This window comes from Xenopus laevis, chromosome 5S, assembly GCF_017654675.1.
Source record: "Xenopus laevis strain J_2021 chromosome 5S, Xenopus_laevis_v10.1, whole genome shotgun sequence".
NCBI lineage: Eukaryota > Metazoa > Chordata > Amphibia > Anura > Pipidae > Xenopus > Xenopus laevis.
This window is the reverse complement of record NC_054380.1, coordinates 24,893,418-24,912,673: the sequence shown is the minus strand read 5'-3', so window position 1 is coordinate 24,912,673 and position 19,256 is coordinate 24,893,418. Positions and strand designations below refer to the sequence as shown.

The 19,256-nt window shown below is 41.3% G+C and overlaps 1 protein-coding gene across 2 annotated transcripts in view; it reads left to right on the top strand.

Annotated features, from left to right (window-relative positions):
- asb3.S (ankyrin repeat and SOCS box containing 3 S homeolog) overlaps window positions 1-19,256 on the top strand; it is a 57,096-nt gene that overhangs the window by 4,167 nt on the left and 33,673 nt on the right. For both annotated transcript variants that reach the window (XM_018264391.2, NM_001091933.1), the window contains 2 exon segments: window positions 2,583-2,784; window positions 6,702-6,860. In XM_018264391.2, coding sequence (XP_018119880.1) covers window positions 2,589-2,784; window positions 6,702-6,860 — 355 coding nt within the window. In that variant the 5' untranslated portion in view covers window positions 2,583-2,588.

The following is a 19,256-nucleotide window of genomic DNA, read 5'->3' as shown; positions in this document are numbered from 1 at the left end:
ACTGGGGCTACTTTATTTATTATAATGCACAAGTTTCAGTGAGTCATGTGACAGAACTGACATCAGAACTCACCGTTTATAACTGATGACATCAGAACTCACCATTTATAAGGATATAATTTACAAGATATTCATGGCTTTTGTGTATTATAAAGTTTCTTATTTCAGTGTGATAAAGCGTAGATAAAATTAAAATTTTCACATTAGTTCCCCGTTAAATTTTGGGAAATCTGTAAAAAATAAAAGATAGAAAGCACTGAAAAAAGCCTTTGTTTATGGTGAATAATCTGAAAACAACTGAACTGAAAAACATGTTTGGAAGGTGAACAAGCCCTTTAACGAAATATAAACTGGAATGATAATGATACAGTCTTCTAAATAAATGCTTTTGCCATAAACATTACTTTATTGTGATTATATCCTTTCCAAATAAGCCATTTTCATCTTCTGTTTTCATTTCCCATTAACTGCCGCAAGTGTAATATATAATATTGTTCTCTGTGGAACTGCTTGTGGGGAAAAAACGATACTTGTTATGATGTTTATAATCGGTGGCCATAAATCCAAATTACTTTATGAACAATCATAATAAAATTAGTCTTTGCTAACAGAACAGATGTTCTTGCTCAGAGATGTGTCGTGATCAAGGCTGATCTGGAATATATATATATATATCGTCAACACAAGACCTAAAAAGCTGACGTGTAAAACAGCAGGCCCCAAGACAAAGAACAGGGGTCAAACTTGTAAAAAGTGAAATGTCTACAAATTCCTGATCCAGAGAAAACTGTTTTGTGTAGAAGTTGCTTGTATGCACAGGAAAAGGTTTTCCTATGTTCCGCACATATTTTATCAGCTGTTTGACCCCTCACCTGCTCTCTTGTGCATAAAACCTGAATATGAAACAATGTTCCATTTAAACCAGCAACAGGTAGCCTGTTGGAAACTTGGGTTAGTCCGACCGCTCCAATTATCTATTTATGCCACATTATACTGTATATCACACATATAAGTTAGTGGTATACAGTAGAACCCCCATTTTATGTTTTCCAGAAATAAATTGTGTAAAATCCAGGAAAATGTAAAATGAGGGAATTGTATTATGCTTAATATATAGGTGGGACTACAAAACAACAGTGTAAAATGAGGGAAAATTTAAAATCCGGGCATGTAAAATTGCGGTTTCACTGTATTTATTATTTCAGGGTGGCCACTATTGCAGAATCCGAATCCTTCATGACAGATTCGACCTCGTCGAATACTAAACTGAATCCAAACCCGCATATGCAAATTAGGGCAAGGAAGGGGTAAATTGAACTGTGTGTGCAACTTTCTTCCAACGTCCTTGTGTGTTTGACTATAGATCACATGATTTTTCGGATACGGTTTTGCCAGGCTGAATCCTGGCCAAATTCCGAACCGAATCCTGCATTTGGTGCATCCCCAGTGTAATATGTAATATGAATGTCTACATATGCAATTGCCTTGCACCTGTAAGCGGTGAACTTCTATAAATTCATATACCCAGTGGAGTAACTATAGAGGAAGCAGACACTGCAGGGGGGCCCGGACTGTGGGGTCTGCTTCCTCCATGGCTAATAAAAACCCCTCCTCCCCAGCCGCTCTCTCTTACCGAGGAGGAAGGGTGGCGCAAGTCTGTCGGGAGTGGGCTGGGCAGATTTAGTGCATGGGCGGAGGCAGGGTGGGAAGTGGGTAGGAGGATTGGGATCGGAGTGTGCCGGGCCCCTCTGAAGATTTTTTTCCAGGAGGGGCCCAGCGCACTCTAGTTACACCACTGCACCTGTCCATATACTGTACTTGAACTTTTGGTGGTGGTATTAACCTTGACTACATTTGGATGGCCATAACCTGTGTCTATGTAGGTACTCTGCCCTGGTATACTGGAAGCAGTGAGGGGTTGGCAGAGCAGCACTGTTGCAGCACAGAATTTTTGAGTTGTGCTCAGATAACATTTGTCTGGGGCGATTCAGGGCCTGATGCCCAGTAAGTGCAACTGCAAAACTGGAAATTTTTAGATGACCCTGGTGCATTAAGTTTTTGAGCATTTGAGTTTCAAGCCCTCCTTTTGTAGCGGAACATTTGGCCACCTTTAGAACTAGAATCCACCCTAACTGATCTTTCAACTGAGCCCTTCATCCGCTGCTCTGGCTTCCATGGGGGCCATCCCAAGAAAGTGATGTCTTAAAATAATGTATCCGTTTTTCTTGTGAAACATACTTTTTCCACTTGTGTGGAACAACGTCTGCATAAGGCTACATTCCCACTTAATGCTTTATTCTGTATGAAAATGCGTGCTCCGATGCCTGTGGGCACTGAAAGGGAGTAACGAAATATTCTAGGCTTTTGAAGAAAGCTAAGCGGCTTGTGCTTGCCTTGGAGACATTATGGTGAGCAGCTTCAAATACGTTTATTTGCTCGTTTCTCATTATAACAGAATGTAATTGCGATGTAGCAGATCTTCCAAGGCCAAAATCCCACTGGCAAAGCCTCAGGATAAGCTCCCTTCTCTTTGGAAAAAATTACTTTTTTAATGTTTAAAATAATATTGTTCTTGTCCACAGGTGACAATGGATTTTACAGAGGCCTACACTGATAGATGCTCCTCAGTTGGGCATGCCGCTCGGACCGGAGATGTGAAATCCTTGAAGAAGCTCATTAAGAAGGGAAGCAGCGTGGATGTGCCTGATAACAGAGGATGGATGCCAGTTCATGAAGCTGCCTACTCCAAGTCAAGTCAGTGCTTGCAGCTGTTAATTAATTCAGGTAAACACAAATAATTGATAGATTCACTGAACAAGATTTCCAATTGCTTTGCCTAGGTTTGATCAGGTTAGCTTCTTTATTATTATTCTGATATTCTTTATTAACAGCATACTCTGCATCCTTTATCAGCTTTATAACATTTTGTGTTGGGGTCTTTGGTTGTCATTTTGTCACAGACCCACAGGACAGCATTAATTTAAAGTAGACGGAAATTTTAAAACTAAGTAAGCTTTACCAGAAAGTTCTATATAAATACACAAGTAAACCCTCAAGGTAATAGAAACACAACATTTATTTCCTTGTGTACACATGGGCTTCTGTATCAGATTTCCTTCTTTTAGCTTAAACCTCCAAGGCACTGGCTAGCGTAGGCTCCTCAGTTTGCTTCCCTCTCTCTCCCATTACTTCTCCCTCCTCCTCAGGTAGGAAGTGATGTCACACCAAGCTAATATGGCAGCTGCTATCCTAAACACAAAGAGAGTTTCTAGAGCTGATTACACAGGTATGGTAAAGCATTCTACAGAATAAATATATCGTTCTAGCTTGCACTATTGTGGCTAATCTGTTGGCAATAAACATGTAAAAACATTGAACGAATCTGAAAACAAATGCAAGAACCTTGGAATAATCGTTTTTCATAAGAATTTTTGTGCACTTACAAAAGAAAAAAAACCCAATAAGCTCTTAAACCGTGAATCAAAGAAATATGTTACAATTAAAAAGGGACGGCTGCCACTGATTTCTACATGACATTGGAAGTTTTTAGATCGCAAAGTTTTGTATTCAAGTTTTCATGGATTTACAACAAATTACAACATTTTTACGGTTTAAAGTAATCAGGAATAATACACAATTAACAGATGAGCCTCTTTGTTTTGACCTTGGCTTAGAATACCATTCATGCTGACTTAAGAGTAAAGCTGGCCAAACACCTTAATGACTGCTCGTGTAGGCGCAAGTTTGCTTCTGTGTTCGAAGCAGGCCACTGTGGTTGACCTGTATGCACTATGGGCTCAATTCGGAGCATGAGGCAGAATGGACCAAGTTGCACCAATATATGGAAGTGCATTGAGCAGCTTTTGACGCAGGTACCTTTAATAAATGGAATTTTGTGCAACCTCTGCAGCGGTTTTACTCATAAATGACCCCTATTGTGTAATATGGGGGATCTGGCAGAGATTGAGTAGAAACTGAAGCTCCTCTCACTTCCTCATGTGCTAGTGCACTCTCCATCCGCATCAATAGACAAAATAGTGACTTTGGACAGAGGTAGGATCAACATCATCCACATTTTCTGACCAAATCTAGGTATGGCCACCACCCTAGCTTGTTAATAGACAAATACAAGAGGTCCTCTGCACTCAACCCATTATCAATATATTTAAGACACTGAGACATTTTGTGCTTGCAGCTACTAAAAAATGCCTTACCCTTTAAACAAAACATGGATTGTTTGTCCATATATTGCAATATTTAAACTGGCCAACTACGTTAAAGTCATCCCATATCTGGCCAATCCTACTAGCTTGTTTATGTACTGTGTCTGGTACAAGGATTGCTACTAGCAATAGATGACAAGCGCTACTGCAAGTGACTAAAATTCAAACTATCCATTTCAGAGGTACAGGTATGGGACCTGTTATCCAGAACATTCAGGACCTGGGGTATTCCGGATAACGAATCTTTCCGTAATTTGAATCTTCATGCCTTACGTCATCTAGAAAATCATGTAAACATTAAATAAACCAAATAGGCTAGTTTTGCTTCCAATAAGGATTAATTATATCTTAGTTGGGATCAAGTATGCGGTATTGTTTTATTATTACAGAGAAAAAGGAACTCCGTTTAAAAATGTGGATTATTTGGATAAAATTAAGTCTATGGGAGACGGCTTTCTGTAAATTAGAGCTTTGGATCCCATTCCTGCAGTTGTAGCTAGCACTGCCTGTTGATGCAGGGTACACTATGTTCAGGGGGCATAGGCTGGTAGGATCCGGGAATGCAGGCAGGGGTTGAGCAGGTTTAGGAGGCATATAAACCTCAGAATGTAATGTATAAGCTCTTTTTGGGTGCCACACTGCAGGCAGCCATTGGCAGCTGATTAAGGAACTTAACATAGATGAGATGTGTCATGGACAGGGGTGATTCTTTCATGACATAGGGCTGTTGGCAAATGGGAATTTGTCCTGAAAAGCTGTAATGCAGCAATACACAAAAAATTGTCCAGGGCATTTGTTTCCCTTTAGCACAGTTGTGTAGCATATGCCATTGCCACTAGAATCTTTATACCGAAATGGAAGGACTACAAGAAAAATAATTGCTACTTTTCTGGAGAGTATACGCAACTTTCCAAGATGATGTGGCGAGAAGTAAAATTCTCTTTAAGAAAATATGAAATCTTAAAAAAAAATAGAAGGTCATTAGGTGTGAGTGCTGCAATCAAACAAATGCCGGATGAGCTTCTGAAAAGACTGGAATATTAAGGACCCTTCTGTGTGAGCGATGGCCGAGGGAAAGGCTAGAGTAGATAAAGCCTGGGCAGTTAATCATTGTAATATGACAATGAAAAGCGCTATTAATTTATTGCTAGCGTGGAAAAATGCACCGGCTGCTGCAATGTGAATCTCCATGTGCAGTGTCCTACCCCGGCTGTAATTCATAGCATTTATCTGCCCATTCAAAAGCTTGGCTCTTCTTGCTTTGTGTGCACTGAGGGTCAGGCTGGCTTGCCACAGCATCAGAGGGTCTCCTTTGGGGGTGGGGGCCCAGCCAAGGGCAATTGCCATCAACCTGTACTGGTATGGGACCTCTTATCCAGAATGCTTGGTACCTGGGGTTTTCCTGATAACAGATCGTTCCATAATTTGGATCTTCATACCTGGAAAATCATATAAACATTAAATAAACCCAATAGGCTGGTTTTGCTTCCAATAAGGATTAATTCTATCTTAGTTGGAATCAAGTACAATCTACTGTTTTATTATTACACAGAAATATAGTAAATATTTTTTTAAAACTTGGATTATTTGGATTAAACAGATTCTATGGGAGATGGCCTTTCTTTAATACTGAGATCTCTGGATAACTGGTTTCCGGATAACCGATCCCATACCTGTACTTATTTCCACCATAGGTTTTTGTTATTATACTTACACATTTAACACATTTCTACATGTGATTTTACATAGTTAGTTCCATTATTAAATCAGGTTGAAGCCATCAAGTTCAACCCCTCCAAATGAAAACCCAGCATCCATACACACACTCCTCCCTACTTTCACATACATTTATATATACCCATAACTATAGAGTTTAGTATCACAATAACCTTTGATATTATGTCTGTCCAAGAAATCATCCAAGCCATTCTTAAAGGCATTAACTGATTCAGCCATCACAACATCACCCGGCATTGCATTCCACAACCTCACTGACCTCACTGTGAAGAACCACCTACGTTGCTTCAAATGAAAAAGTTATTTTCTTCTAGTCTGAAGGGGTTGCATTTATCAACATTGAACCTCATTTTCCAGTTTGCTGCCCAGTTTCCCAATTTAGTCAAATCAGTCTGCAAAGTGCCAGCATCCTGCATGGAACCTATAGTTCTGCACAATTTAGTATCATCTGCAAAAATAGAAATAGGACTTTCAATGCCCACCTCCAGGTCATTAATAAACAAGTTGAAAAGCAAGGGACCTAGTACAGAGCCCTGCAGTACTCCACTAACAACACTGGTGCGGTGATTGGTGGGGGTCTTGTGCCTGCTTCTCTGGTGGTCCCTAGGAGGCCCCATCCAACACCTGTCTTATGCTTGGACTGCTGTTTTGGATACATTAACCATATCCCTGATGTATTCATTAGCTCGTCTTATGCTTCTCCCCAGTTTCAACTAATACGTCATTTTCTCATTCTATCAGCTCCTTCCAGGTCATATATAAAAGCAAAGACATTCGAAGGGGAATCTGCTCTGCATCTGGCTGCTAAGAGTGGCAGTGTGAGATGTGCACAGATACTGTTACAAGCTGGAGCTGATCCAAATGAAGTCACTAATGAAGAGACAACGCCACTGTTTTTGGGTAAGGCAAAGAAACCTCTGTCTGTTTAATCATACTAAATTCACAGGAAGCATTTTGCTGTGTATACAAGGTCAGACTGGGCCAGCAGGACACCAGGGAAAACAAACGGTGTGCCCTGGTCCGCATGGGCCCCCGTCGGCCCAGACCTGATCCCCCAGCTGCCCCAAAAAGGAAAGTTGTTACACTGCAGGGGTTTGGAGCTCTGTAGGGCCCCCCCCAGGGACTGCCAGGAGGGCCCTTTGTTTTGCAGCCTTGGTGAGCCCCCAATGCTCCAGTCCGACCCTTCGTGTGTATATACAGTTTGCAAGGAGTTTTGTTATGCTACGTATAGCTTTTCCTTCCCCTTGGTAACAAACCGTAGTCTCTGCCAAGAACATTTTGGCGTCAAGCTGAAAACATATTTATGCAGTTCCCAGAGCTGGAGGCCCAGAGTCTCAAACACAACATTCGAGTGCCGACATCTTCTGTGTATTATTTCATGTTCTAAGCACTTACATTGGGAAACGTTCGGAAGTGCTGCTGGGCCAAAACAAGTCATTAGCAGTGCAGTGAAAACTGAGCAGAAGAGTGCTTTAAAAAAATACATTTACATTTGTTTCAAGGTTTCAATAGACAAGTTAGAAGGGCTTGGTTTTATAAACCAATGGGAAGTCCATTTGTTGCCAAAGACAATAAGACCATGACATATTTATTCAAATAGCGAGTGCTTTATAGAACTTATTATAGTGCAGCCTTACTAATCTTAAAGGGATTCTGTCATGGGAAAACCTGTTTTTCTTAAAATGCATCAATAGTACTGAAATCCAGTTTTTGAAAGAGCAGTTTTTTTTTTATATTTCATTTTGAAATTTTGCATGGGGCTAGACATATTGTCGGTTTCCCAGGTGCCTTCAGGTCTGTGACTTGCTCTGATAAACCTCAGTCACTCTTTACTGCTACACTGCAAGTTGGAGTGATATCAACCCCCTCCCTTCTCTGCCCAGCAGCCCATCAGCAGCCTATCAACAACTGCTAAAGGATTGGTTTGCATTGCTTTTTTCTGCTTGGGTGCTATTCTCATTTCTACCACTAGGTGGGCATACAGCCTAGGTCATGACAGTTTCGTCCTGAAGTGCTGGCTCCTTCTCAATGCTTAGAATTGGGCACAATGCACTGAGATGGCACCTCTACACCAATATTACAGCTAAAAAAAATAACTTTTGTTGATTCAAGAATAATACTTAAATAGTAGAGGGAATTATTTGCAGTGTAATTTAGAAATAAAAAGTAAACCATTAAAATCATGACTGCATCCCTCTTACTAAAACCTATCTATTTATAATCAATCTTCCCTTTAGCAGCTGAAGTATGAGGATAATAGCATTTACTTGGAACCAACTAAATGTCAAAGCCTTCGTTTTTCCTTTATCAGTTGCGTATGTACACTTATCTTTATTGCGGTGTATATCTTCTAATGGATAGTTTGCTAAATGTAGCAGCTAAAGTACAAGGGGAGTTCTGTTTGTTGCTGGTCATTTGATTAGCTGGGTGAGTCCAAAGCACCTTACTAGATCTAAGTGCACTGTATTTTCACCTTAACAGCAATGGATACCTGGTGAACAGTGATTCACTAGTAGCTGGAGTCCTGTATAACATGAATTTTTATTACTTACAGTAACAACTGCTTTTTTTATGTATATCACTTTATATATAATGCTAATACTGAATGATTGGTGCCCAGACACTGTATATTCCTGGTTGCTGGTATAGGAATATATCCGTGGACCAATCATTCAGCCAAGAATATCTATTTTGCCAAGGTTTAGTGTGATCATCTTTGGCGAAAATACTTCTTGTGAGACAGTTTAGTCAGTTGAATTGAGACAGCCTTTGATATTGAATTGCAAGTGCTTTGTTACTATTCATACGTCATAAAACCATATTGTAAGGAATACTTACCGCCGCTCCGCTCCTCTTCTCCAAGATGCCGCTGCCCAGGGCTCCCACATGACACGTTCTGACACCAATGCGTTAAACGTGCGCAGCGTCTTGACGCCAGTGCGTCAGAATGGATGCAGCGTTGTGACGCCAGCGTCACGACATCATCACGCCAGTTTGGCGCCAAATAGACCTATAAAAGAAGCCAGAACATTGCAGACCTTGCCCAATAAAAGGTTCTACTTCGTGTGTTCCTGGGTGCGTCTTATTCCTTGATATTACTGATTCCTGTTTTTTGACCTCAGCCTGTTATTCGACTTTGAACGTTTCTGCCTGCATTGACCCATTTGCCTGGACTTGACTACTCTTCTTCTTCACCCTTATCGGATACCTTGAACTGCGTTGGACTGGTGTTTCCTCCTTGGTCCGCAAGTCCTGATGTAGCCTTCGGGCCCTTACACATATCGATCCTTGCACAAAGTTACAAGTATTTAAATATTTGTATTAGTTTCAGATATAAAGCTGTACTAATGCCCCCCCCCAGTCAAGCAACTACAGTGACAATCAGGGGCAAATTTATCAAGGGCCGAATAGTAAATTCAAATTAGAATTTTTGAGTGTCAAAATTCACACATTTAAATTTTAATCCACCTATCGCTGTATAATGTGAATTCGAATGGGCAATTTATCACACCTCGACCATGGGAACAGTCCTAATTTGAATATTCACCACCTAAAACCTGCCAAGTTCATGTACAAGTCAATGGCAGAGGTCCATTGAGCCATTTGGAGATGTTAATAGCCAGTTTTTTCTTTTTGGGAGAAAAACTTGATGAAATACGATTCAAACTTTCGGGTCGGAACCATTCGATCGAATAATAGACATTGAAATTTTTTCTTAAATAACCTCCCAGTCGAATTGTGGGTATATTTCAATTAAAAAAATTCACATGAAATAGACCTTTGATAAATAGGCCTCTCAGTGTCAAATGAATCCCTAGACGCAGAGGTCAACTTCTTCAATATATCTGGTATGCAGTCTCATGTTCATCATCATCATCATTTATTTATATATGTTCACAGTTTGGAGCCTGTTAAAAGGAAACTATAAAGGTCAGGGTGGTCTCATGCACCGACCGGGCTTCATAAAAACTATTTGGAGGGTCACAGCGGCATTGAGATAGTATTTGTGTCACGGTCGGCACCCTACACCAGAACAGATGCCAAGCACCCTGGTCTCGGCTCGTACTTCACCAGTTAAGTGACCGCCTTTGGCCTCGGGAGGAGCCCTCGGCGTACTCAGATGCCACCTGGACTTAACGAGAGGTGCAAGGCATAAGTTCTGGCAGGCAATGGGGCACGACTGTTTTCAAGGATGCTGGAAGATAGGAAGCCACCAGGAACAGGCAGGCCGGGCCAGCACAAGCAGTTTGAATAGTTAGACAGGCCAGAATCAGGATTAGAGATCGTAGAATAGTCGGAAAGCAGGCAAGGTCAGGTTTGGAGAGAACAACGTAGTTTCAGGCAGGCAAGGTCAGGATTGGAGAGGTCAGAGTAGTAAGCAGGCAAGCAAGGGTCATACACAGAAGATCAAACAGGAATCTCACACAACAAACACCCAGGAACAAACTAATTGAACCTAACAACGGGCAATTTGCTGAAAACCAAATTCCCCTTTTAACTGTTTGAATTTCGAGCCAATTGCGCGCTGGCATCATCACGCCACCGCGACTGCGCCTTTAAATAATGCACGCGCGCGGCGCGCGCCCTAGAGGAACCAGGAATGGAGCAGGGAGCAACGTGACGGGTGTCCACGCCGAGGACGCGGCGTGGACCCTGCTGCCGCTAGACCACCAGGGTAAGTTCCTTACAATTTGTTTCTATGGAGTATTGTGCACTGGGATTCTGACTTGTCTGCAAATGTTCTTTCATATACAAGTGAGAAAGTCTATTTACATGCATTTATGTATTACCATGCATTATTAATAGGGCAAGTGTTATGTACAGGGCCCAGTGTGCTCTGTGCCTGACTGTACTGACTCACTTGTGTGTCTGAATGCTGCACAAATTAGGGGATGAATTTGGGGCAGGAATGGGGTGTCTATATGCCTCCCCCTGCACAGCCCTTCATTACAATGCTGTCAAATACAGGCAGTGTGTTTTAAAGGGGAAGTAAAGTCTAAAATAGAATAAGGCTAGAAATGCTGTATTTTGTATACTAAACATAAACATAAACTTACTGCACCACAAGCCTAATCAAACAAATAATTTATGCTTTTAAAGTTGGCCACAGGGGGTCACCATTTTTGTTAAACATCTTTGCAAGACCAAGACTGTGCACATGCTCAGTGTGGTCTGAGCTGCTTAGGGATTGTCATAAATTACCAAAACAGCACAAGTCAAATAATATCTGCCAGAAGCCGATACAGCAAGACTGATTAATAATCAGAATATACAGACTGCACTGGGTCATGTGTTGTCATGTAATCTAATGTGGATTTTATAGTTTTTGTATTGTTTAATACAAACTTTCTCTACCTCTGCAAAACCAGTGGCTGCAGCAAAATAATCTTCCAAATAAAATTACAGTTTATCTGTTTAAATCTGGCTCCATGATCTTTGTCTCTGCAGCTGGAGTTGGAAACCGTAAAGGGGATGTAAAGTCAAAAATATAATCCAATGCAAATCTCTACAGTCACCGACTGCTCTACATGGAAACAAACAATTGGGCCCCAGTTGGAGCACCCTACCTATATCATTATAGTATATAGTCTCCACATGTACTTCTTTACAATAAATACAACTGTACGTGAATGCGTAATGCTTGTCGGTTGCATTTGTATTTTGTGTATTTGTACTTCCTTCTAAAAGGAAATGTAACTCGGATCTTCCCTTTGCCTCTATGTTCGGCAAATGTTGGAAACAGCCCAGCTCATCTAAAATGAACAGGAAAGAAGTCAGGAAAGAATTTTTTCCCCCTTTGAGGCAAATTTAAGAGGCTTCAAATGGGGGTTTACACCTTCCTCTGGATCAACTGGCAGTTAGGCAGGTTATATGTATAAAGTTAAAAGGTTGAACTTGATGGTCTTTTTTCAACCTAAAGTACTATGTTACAATGTTCTATAGGGCAAACAGCTTGCTACAGAGAGAGGCCGTACATTTTCTGTATTTTACCTGCTCTTCTAATATATTTCAGCCCAACAATCCGGTAGCACTGTCGGCCGTTGAATATTTTATGACTTTTTACTGATTAAGGGAAGGCATATGCTCCATGACTAAAAAATATCAAACGGTGGGTGTTTTCTCTTCTCTTTTATGTGCTTCCCTGACATTCCTGGTAATATGTCACCCGCCTGCTCATTGCATACTTCAGGTTATGTGATCCTGATAACTGTAACATTTGTAAACAAAAGAGGAATTGATTTAACACTATTAACGTTCCATTAAACACGCTCCAGATTACACTGGTCAGCTGGTTATGGGAAAACAAAATGTACTAATGGCATTTCGGGTGCTTTTGCCTTTGAAACACAGATCACCTAGAATGATCTAAGAGAAGGATCTCGGAAATTGCTTTGGCTATGGAACACTCAAAAAATATCCAGCATGCTAATGTACATATTTAAGGGTGATTATTTCCCACATATGCCCTCTATATTTTGCACAGATGGTTCCTGGAGCTTTGGTAAGCGTGTTGTTAGTCTCCCTGGGGAATACCTGGGCGGTGGAATCATTTTCTACATTCTGTGAGTAGCATCAGGCCACACCCTTGGGCCCTTAGGCCACACTCCTTGCTTGGGATTATAACACAATAGGAGAACTATGGGAGAAGGAAGGTTGTGAGTAGCCAGCCTAAGGCACAGGTTATGCAACAGCATAAGTTAAAGGAGGGGTGGCAAAAGTTATGCACCCTCAAGTGATTGTATTTACCCACCTGGCCTGGGGTTATTCCTGCGAGCACCATGGAGAGTTTGTCTTCCTTCTTCTTCTTTCTTCTCCCAGCTGCGAATGTGCAGTAGAGTGAAAAGCCAAACTTAATTCTACTGCACCTGCTCCAGGCAATTTGAAGAACGAAGCAGCAAAGAAGTCGATCGCCGGCAGAAGCCCGGATCTGTGCAGTTTTCTGCTGATAGGAGCACCAGCCCAGGGTGTGTGCCCCAACATGGCTGCTTGTACTGGGAGCTCCCTCCTGATGCTGGTGGCCTAGCACTGGCTGGTGGCATTTTAAAAAAAAAAAAAAAAAACTGTTAGGGTTAGGAGTGCGAGCTCTATTAGCCAGAGTGAAGCTCTATTAGCCCACACCTTTGGTTGGGAATAACATTTTTGCCCAACAGGTTCCCTTTAAAGGAGAATTCAACCGTTTTCAGTTCATAAGTATATGATTAAAGGGCCATTATATTCTCAAAGTAGAATATAGGTGTAAAATAAAACCCAATGCCATTCTGCATGTTGCCACTCAAAAAGGAGCGAGGCAAAGATCAGCGGTGAAACTGGAACTATAAAATGTATGGAGTTGGCACTGTAAGGCACTTAAAGGGTTAACATTTCTTGCGTTCATTTTGGACTAAATGTATATCTTGAATAACTCCTTTCATATTTTAGATTATAATTAGTCTGCATAGAGCCATGTGACAGTCGCTGATGCTACAAAAATCAAAATCCAGGTGAAAAGTGCAGAGGATTGAGAGCTGCATATATAAGTATGAGAAATATCTGGGGGCTGCAAAACTTTAGGGGGGAGTCACATGCAGAACCAAAACAGCAGATTGACATGAAATAAAACAAACCCTTGCTTAATTTGGAATTAAATGCCACACTTATCAGTGATATAGGACCCCCCGATATTTCTATGTTTGCTGCTATTCCTTCATGTAATGCGTTGGTATGTGAGGCCGTGGGGCGGCAGAGAGGTTGTTGGTGAAGGCGAGTGAGTTTTAAATGAAAATGTCACAATTTGATGACAGTCAGTCATGAGAAGCCCCCCACTAGGTGTCACTGTGATCATGCACCAGCAGCCCGGCCAAAAAAACAAATACAATTTTATAAGTAAGTGATGAAAAATATAGCGCTTTAAAAGAAAGAAAATAAATGAATTGGTGAAAAATATAAATAGAATCTAATTTCACTTCATTTTTGTGCTCCCCGTTTTCATGCCTGCTAATGGATTTCAAACGTTTATCGCTCTTTTTGTCCTGCGATATCTTCTCCCAGCTGCGGTGAAAAGTTGCGGCGTTGGGTGAATTCAGCAGAACCGCATTATAGCGCCGGCAGTTTATTTAGTGCATGTACATACCTCCCAACATTTTGGAAGTAAAAAGAGGGACAACATATTTTTTCCCGCACGTAGCGCAGCAAATTTCTGACCACACCCCTTTCTGTGGCCACACACCCTAATTACCATGTTTGTTTTACAAAATTTGGCAGGTTATGAAAGTTTGAAAATATTTCTCCTTATCTAAACTGTGTTTTTTTGTCTCAAAATAAGATACAAAGTATCTTATTTGCACCTGTTAGCTGTTCTGGGCTCTCTGCTAAAAGCCAATTAAGTGAGAAACTTTGTTTCTTTTTCTGGCTGTTCAGTGCAGAGAAAAGAGGGACTTTCCAGTACAAATGAGGGACTGCGGGTTGAGCTGTCAAAAGAGGGACTGTCCCTCCGAAAAAGGGACAGTTGGGAGGTATGCATGTAGCAGGACCGGACTGGGATTCATAATAGGCCCTGGCATTCCCAACATAGGCCCACCAGCCCACCTAATAGTCACTTTCTATGGCATCTTAAAGCAGCCCCTCTGGCATTTGCCAGAACCCACAGATTGCCAGTTTGGGCCTGGCCCGTAGTCAGGCAGGCGTCTGTGTCGGCTATAGCATTGCAGATCTTTTAATTGATATATTGTAATAACCAGCAGATGTCGCTGTAGAGACGTTTAAGCCTCCAATGTATTGTGCGGCTGTAACACCATGTTATTTATGGCCATGTGAAAGCTTTACATTTGCAGTAATCTGTTAATGACACAATATATGGGAAGCAGATCATCTTTCTAACATTAATTTTTTAATGCCTGGATGTAAATGAATTGATCTGTAAGGCTATGTGTGCCATTGTATGCACCACGGTAATATTTGTGGCTTTAAATTGATTTAACCCACCACATCTTGCCGATATCTTCCTAATGATCTCAGGCAGTGTCATTGTGTTCCCACGTCAGCAGAGGCAACCTAGGAACAGATTTACATCAGGAACCATTGTTGTACCCCCCACCCTGGAGATGAATCCCATGTGTCTATGCTGGAGCTGGGCTTCCTTTCTGTTTAATGGGTTACCAGCAACTAAGGGATGCCTATGAAATATTATGAATAATTACAACATAAAATTTTCACCCAGCTTTGCAGAAGACATTTTTCTAAAGCCATTCCTTATAAAACTGACGTTGTTCATTACCCACAGATGGAGCTAGGTTTTATGGAGCAGTATATCTCACACACACACTATATTAGTCATTGCACTACATTGAGCTTAAGGCTGTATTAAAGGAGAACTAAAGCCTAATTAAAGAAGTAGCTAGAAATGATGTACATTATGTTTTGTGCTTCTCTACCAGCCCAAGGCAACCACTTTAGCAGTAAAGGAAAACACTTTAGCAGTAAAGATCTGTGTCTCCAAAGATGCCCCAGTAGGTCCCCATCTTCTTTTCTGCTGATTCACTGCACATGCTCTGTGCTGCTGTCACTTACTGAGCTTAGGGACCCACTCACAATATACAGTACACATAGAATAGAAATGTCACACTACAAGTCTGATTAGTAATTAATACGGATAATTACTACATGGCAGCACAGAAACCAGTGCAATTAGCATCAGAATTTAATAATCAGCCCTGTAGCATCAGCTTATATTACAGACCAACCTCATTTTCTGCTTGATAATTTGTGATGACCCCTTATCTTAGCTTTTCAACATCTGCTCGGAGCCCACTGAGCATGTGAGTGTCACAGATACTTTCCAAGATGGGGTCCCCCTTGTGACAAGTTAGAAGCCCTGGATCATTGCTGCTATTGGGAAGCTAAAACTTTAGGCTGGTGCAATAAGTTCACTATATAAAATATGGCATTTTTATCCACATTCATATTTAGGGGTTGGTTCTCCTTTAAGTCAGCTCCGGTGCAGTGAATCTAATGTATTTGCATGTAGAGTTGCATCTATTCCCTTGAAAGAAGCATATGTTAGTAAAAATGGATGAAATTTGTACCAGTTCAGTTATACATAGTGATCAATTGGCAGTTGATTGTGACCGTTTAGTGTGACCAATAAAATAGATGTTTGGTTGCTATAGTCTGTGTCAAAATTGCACCAATCAAATTCCTAACCAAGTCTGGTAATTGTTTAGGGGTTAGTCCCCCCCCCCCTACTGTGAGATATTCCTTAGTAACATATGGACAATCTTGGCCCAAGGATGTTATGCTGTATTCCCTGAAAGGGTTGGGATACCAAGACTAGGCTTTGTATGGCTTCTACCCCATGGGTGAATGGTGCCTAAGGCAGGAGTCCCCAGTAAAGGAGAAGGTAATAAGAGTTTGAGTGGAAATCTGGGATACTGTAAAAGAGAACTATATTTTGTGAGATGTTATAGCAGGCTGTAGTTGTGTGGGACAGGTGTAGGAAAGATTGATCAGTCAGTGCTCTACAAAGGAGACCGAGAGTGGGGTTAGTTCCCAAGCTGAAACTTGCAAAGTAGGGAGTGAAGTGGCTTCAGGATAATGGATATTCTCAGGCAACACCGTGAGCCCCTGTACCAGTGGGTAACTACAGAGAAAGCAGACCCTGTGGCTGTTGGGACCCGAGGTCTCCTGCTTATGTAGGGGGGGGTGTGTGGTTGACTTGTGACACGTGAACCTGCAGGTCACCTACGATTTTTATTTTTCATGTCGCAGGTGATTCTGCAGTTCGGCTGGAGGAAAAAAAATATTTTTAGAGTGTAGGGGCAGGCGCCAAAAAGTTACACCACTGACTGGTACTCTCGTTAATGAGCCTTACCCCAAAAAGTGATAGTTATAATCCATTCATACTGTATGAAGTTCCGATTTTGACAGCTCAGCCCTCAGTCCCAGATTGTTAGTGAAATGTCTCGAGTTCATCTTTGATCTCCTGCACTGTTGCCAGAAAAAAATACAAAATTTCTGAAATTGAATTAAATAAGATGCTTTTGGCAGAGAGCCAAGATCTCTCAGCTCCTGCACTTAGATGCATTTGTAACAATTTAAGATAAGCAAAGACACAATTGTAACTATTATAAGCAGGTCTCTTGGGGGAACTGAGACTCGAGGGCAAATTCAGCTTCATTAGCAAAACTGTAATAATACATATAAAAATGACCCTAAAACGTTCGATAACCTGCCACATCTGTCCCTGATATTATGTGGTCCTCCCTGTGTAGATATTTTTCAAGGGTAGTGTCTAGAACAGTTATCCCCAACCAGTGGCTCGTGAGCAACATGTTGCTCACCAACTCCTTGAATGGAATGTTCCTCTCAGTGACCTCAAGGCAGGTGCTTATTTTTGAAATTCAAGGCTTGGAGGAAAACATTGGCTGGCTCCAAACAAGAGGCTCCTGTAGGGTGTCAGTGCACATATGGGCTATCCAATTGCCAATCAGAGCCCTTATTTGGCACCCCAGGAACTTGTTCATGCCTGTGTTGCTCCCCAACTCTTTTTAAATTTGAATGTGGCTGACGGTACATAAAAGTTGGGGACACCTGGTCTAGTATTTTAATTGGTTTGGTGGGAAATTGGGAGTTTGAAATGCACAGCAAAGCTGAAGGTACTTGAAAAACATAGCTTGGGGTAATTCATGGCTTTCCCTGAGGCCTTGTAACTGTTTGTTCTATCCATTCACCACTTTATCTTGTAGTTGTTTGATACCCCATGAGGCCCATTGGGCAATTTCAGGAAGGGAGGAAAATTGTGGGAGGGATCTATTACCCCAAAGTGGTGTGAACCTCGACCACGCCAGCTGTGGCCCCTGTACATTTTCAAGCCTTTTGGAATGGTTGAACAACAATTTGAATTGGAGTAGTAATAAAATAGAATGTTGAGGTACCTCTGCATAGGAGGTTGGCCAGTGGTTGTAATGAGCCCAATATATTAGCTTTACGCATGATCGATATGTCACCAGTGAGCGTTGGTCAGTTGACTGTCCAAGAAATACAATTTGGGATTGGGGAGGACCAATCCCTATGGTTAACTGGGGCTTGTAGGATTTTAAAGTTTAGGGGAGGGTGGTCCCCTGCCCATAGGATCCTTTGGATTAAATTCTCTACGTATTTGAACCATTTTAAATGATTTTTCTCTGTAAAACATATGACAGTGCCTCGTACATCATCCCAGCCTAAATATTATGAATCCTTATTGGAGGCAAAGAAATCCTATTGGGTTTATTTGATGTTTACATGATTTTTAGCAGATTTAAGGCATGGAGATCCAAACTGCAGAAATATCCAGAAAACCCCAGGCCCCAAGCATTTTGGACAACCTGTCCCATGCCTGTATTTAAGTCTTGTGCTTCAGAAAATTGAGAGATTAATATCCCACCATGGCACAAGGTTAGGGAATGTTTAGCCTGATTTTAAATTAAGCTTACCAGTTACTGGGAATTTCAAGCATCCTTGTTTTATTTCTGCCTATGGGCACCCCCTAAATATTTTAAGTCACAGAATGCATGCCATTGGTATTTTCATTTGCTGTTCAATCAATTCTATAATGACAATACCAAATGCATATCAGTGCTATGGATCACTAAAGTATTGTATTTTATTAAACAACCTCAGGAAGCGATTTGTCTTCTCTGCTTTTAAGACATTTATGCGGCGTTTGATTAAACCGTGTGCATTTTGCCAAGCAGTTGTCTGCCCACCAGGGAACCTTTTGGAATTTCACAGAGCCATTAAACAGAGGATTCTCTCATCAGACGGAACATTTTATTAGATAAATATTTTAGCCCTTGACTTGAAAATTGACTCGTTGCCGGAAAGTCTTTCCAAAAGCCCAGCTGCAAAAATATGTGATGAAGCCTGCATCAGTGAAAGGAACGTTATCCTAGATGACCTACTAGTGTTAAATAGGGGACTGCGGCAGCACCAATCACAACTTAAGCTGGCCATAGATGCAAAGATCCGATCGTTTGAATACTCGAACGATCGGACTTCCCCATCTCCAGACCTGCCACTAACCTTTCAGATCAAATAACGTAGAAAAAGAACAGATCAGCCGATGTTCTGCCCCTGACAGCAATCATACGAAAATTATGTCTGACAAAAGCTGGTGACAGTCTCCCACTGAAAATCGTCCGATCTGCAATACATGCAGAGATATTATTATTATTTTAACCTGGCCGATCAACCAAACGACCGATCTCCAAGGGACGAAAAATGTCAGGACTCTCCACATACGGTTCGAAAATCGTACAAATCGAGGATTCCTATGATCAG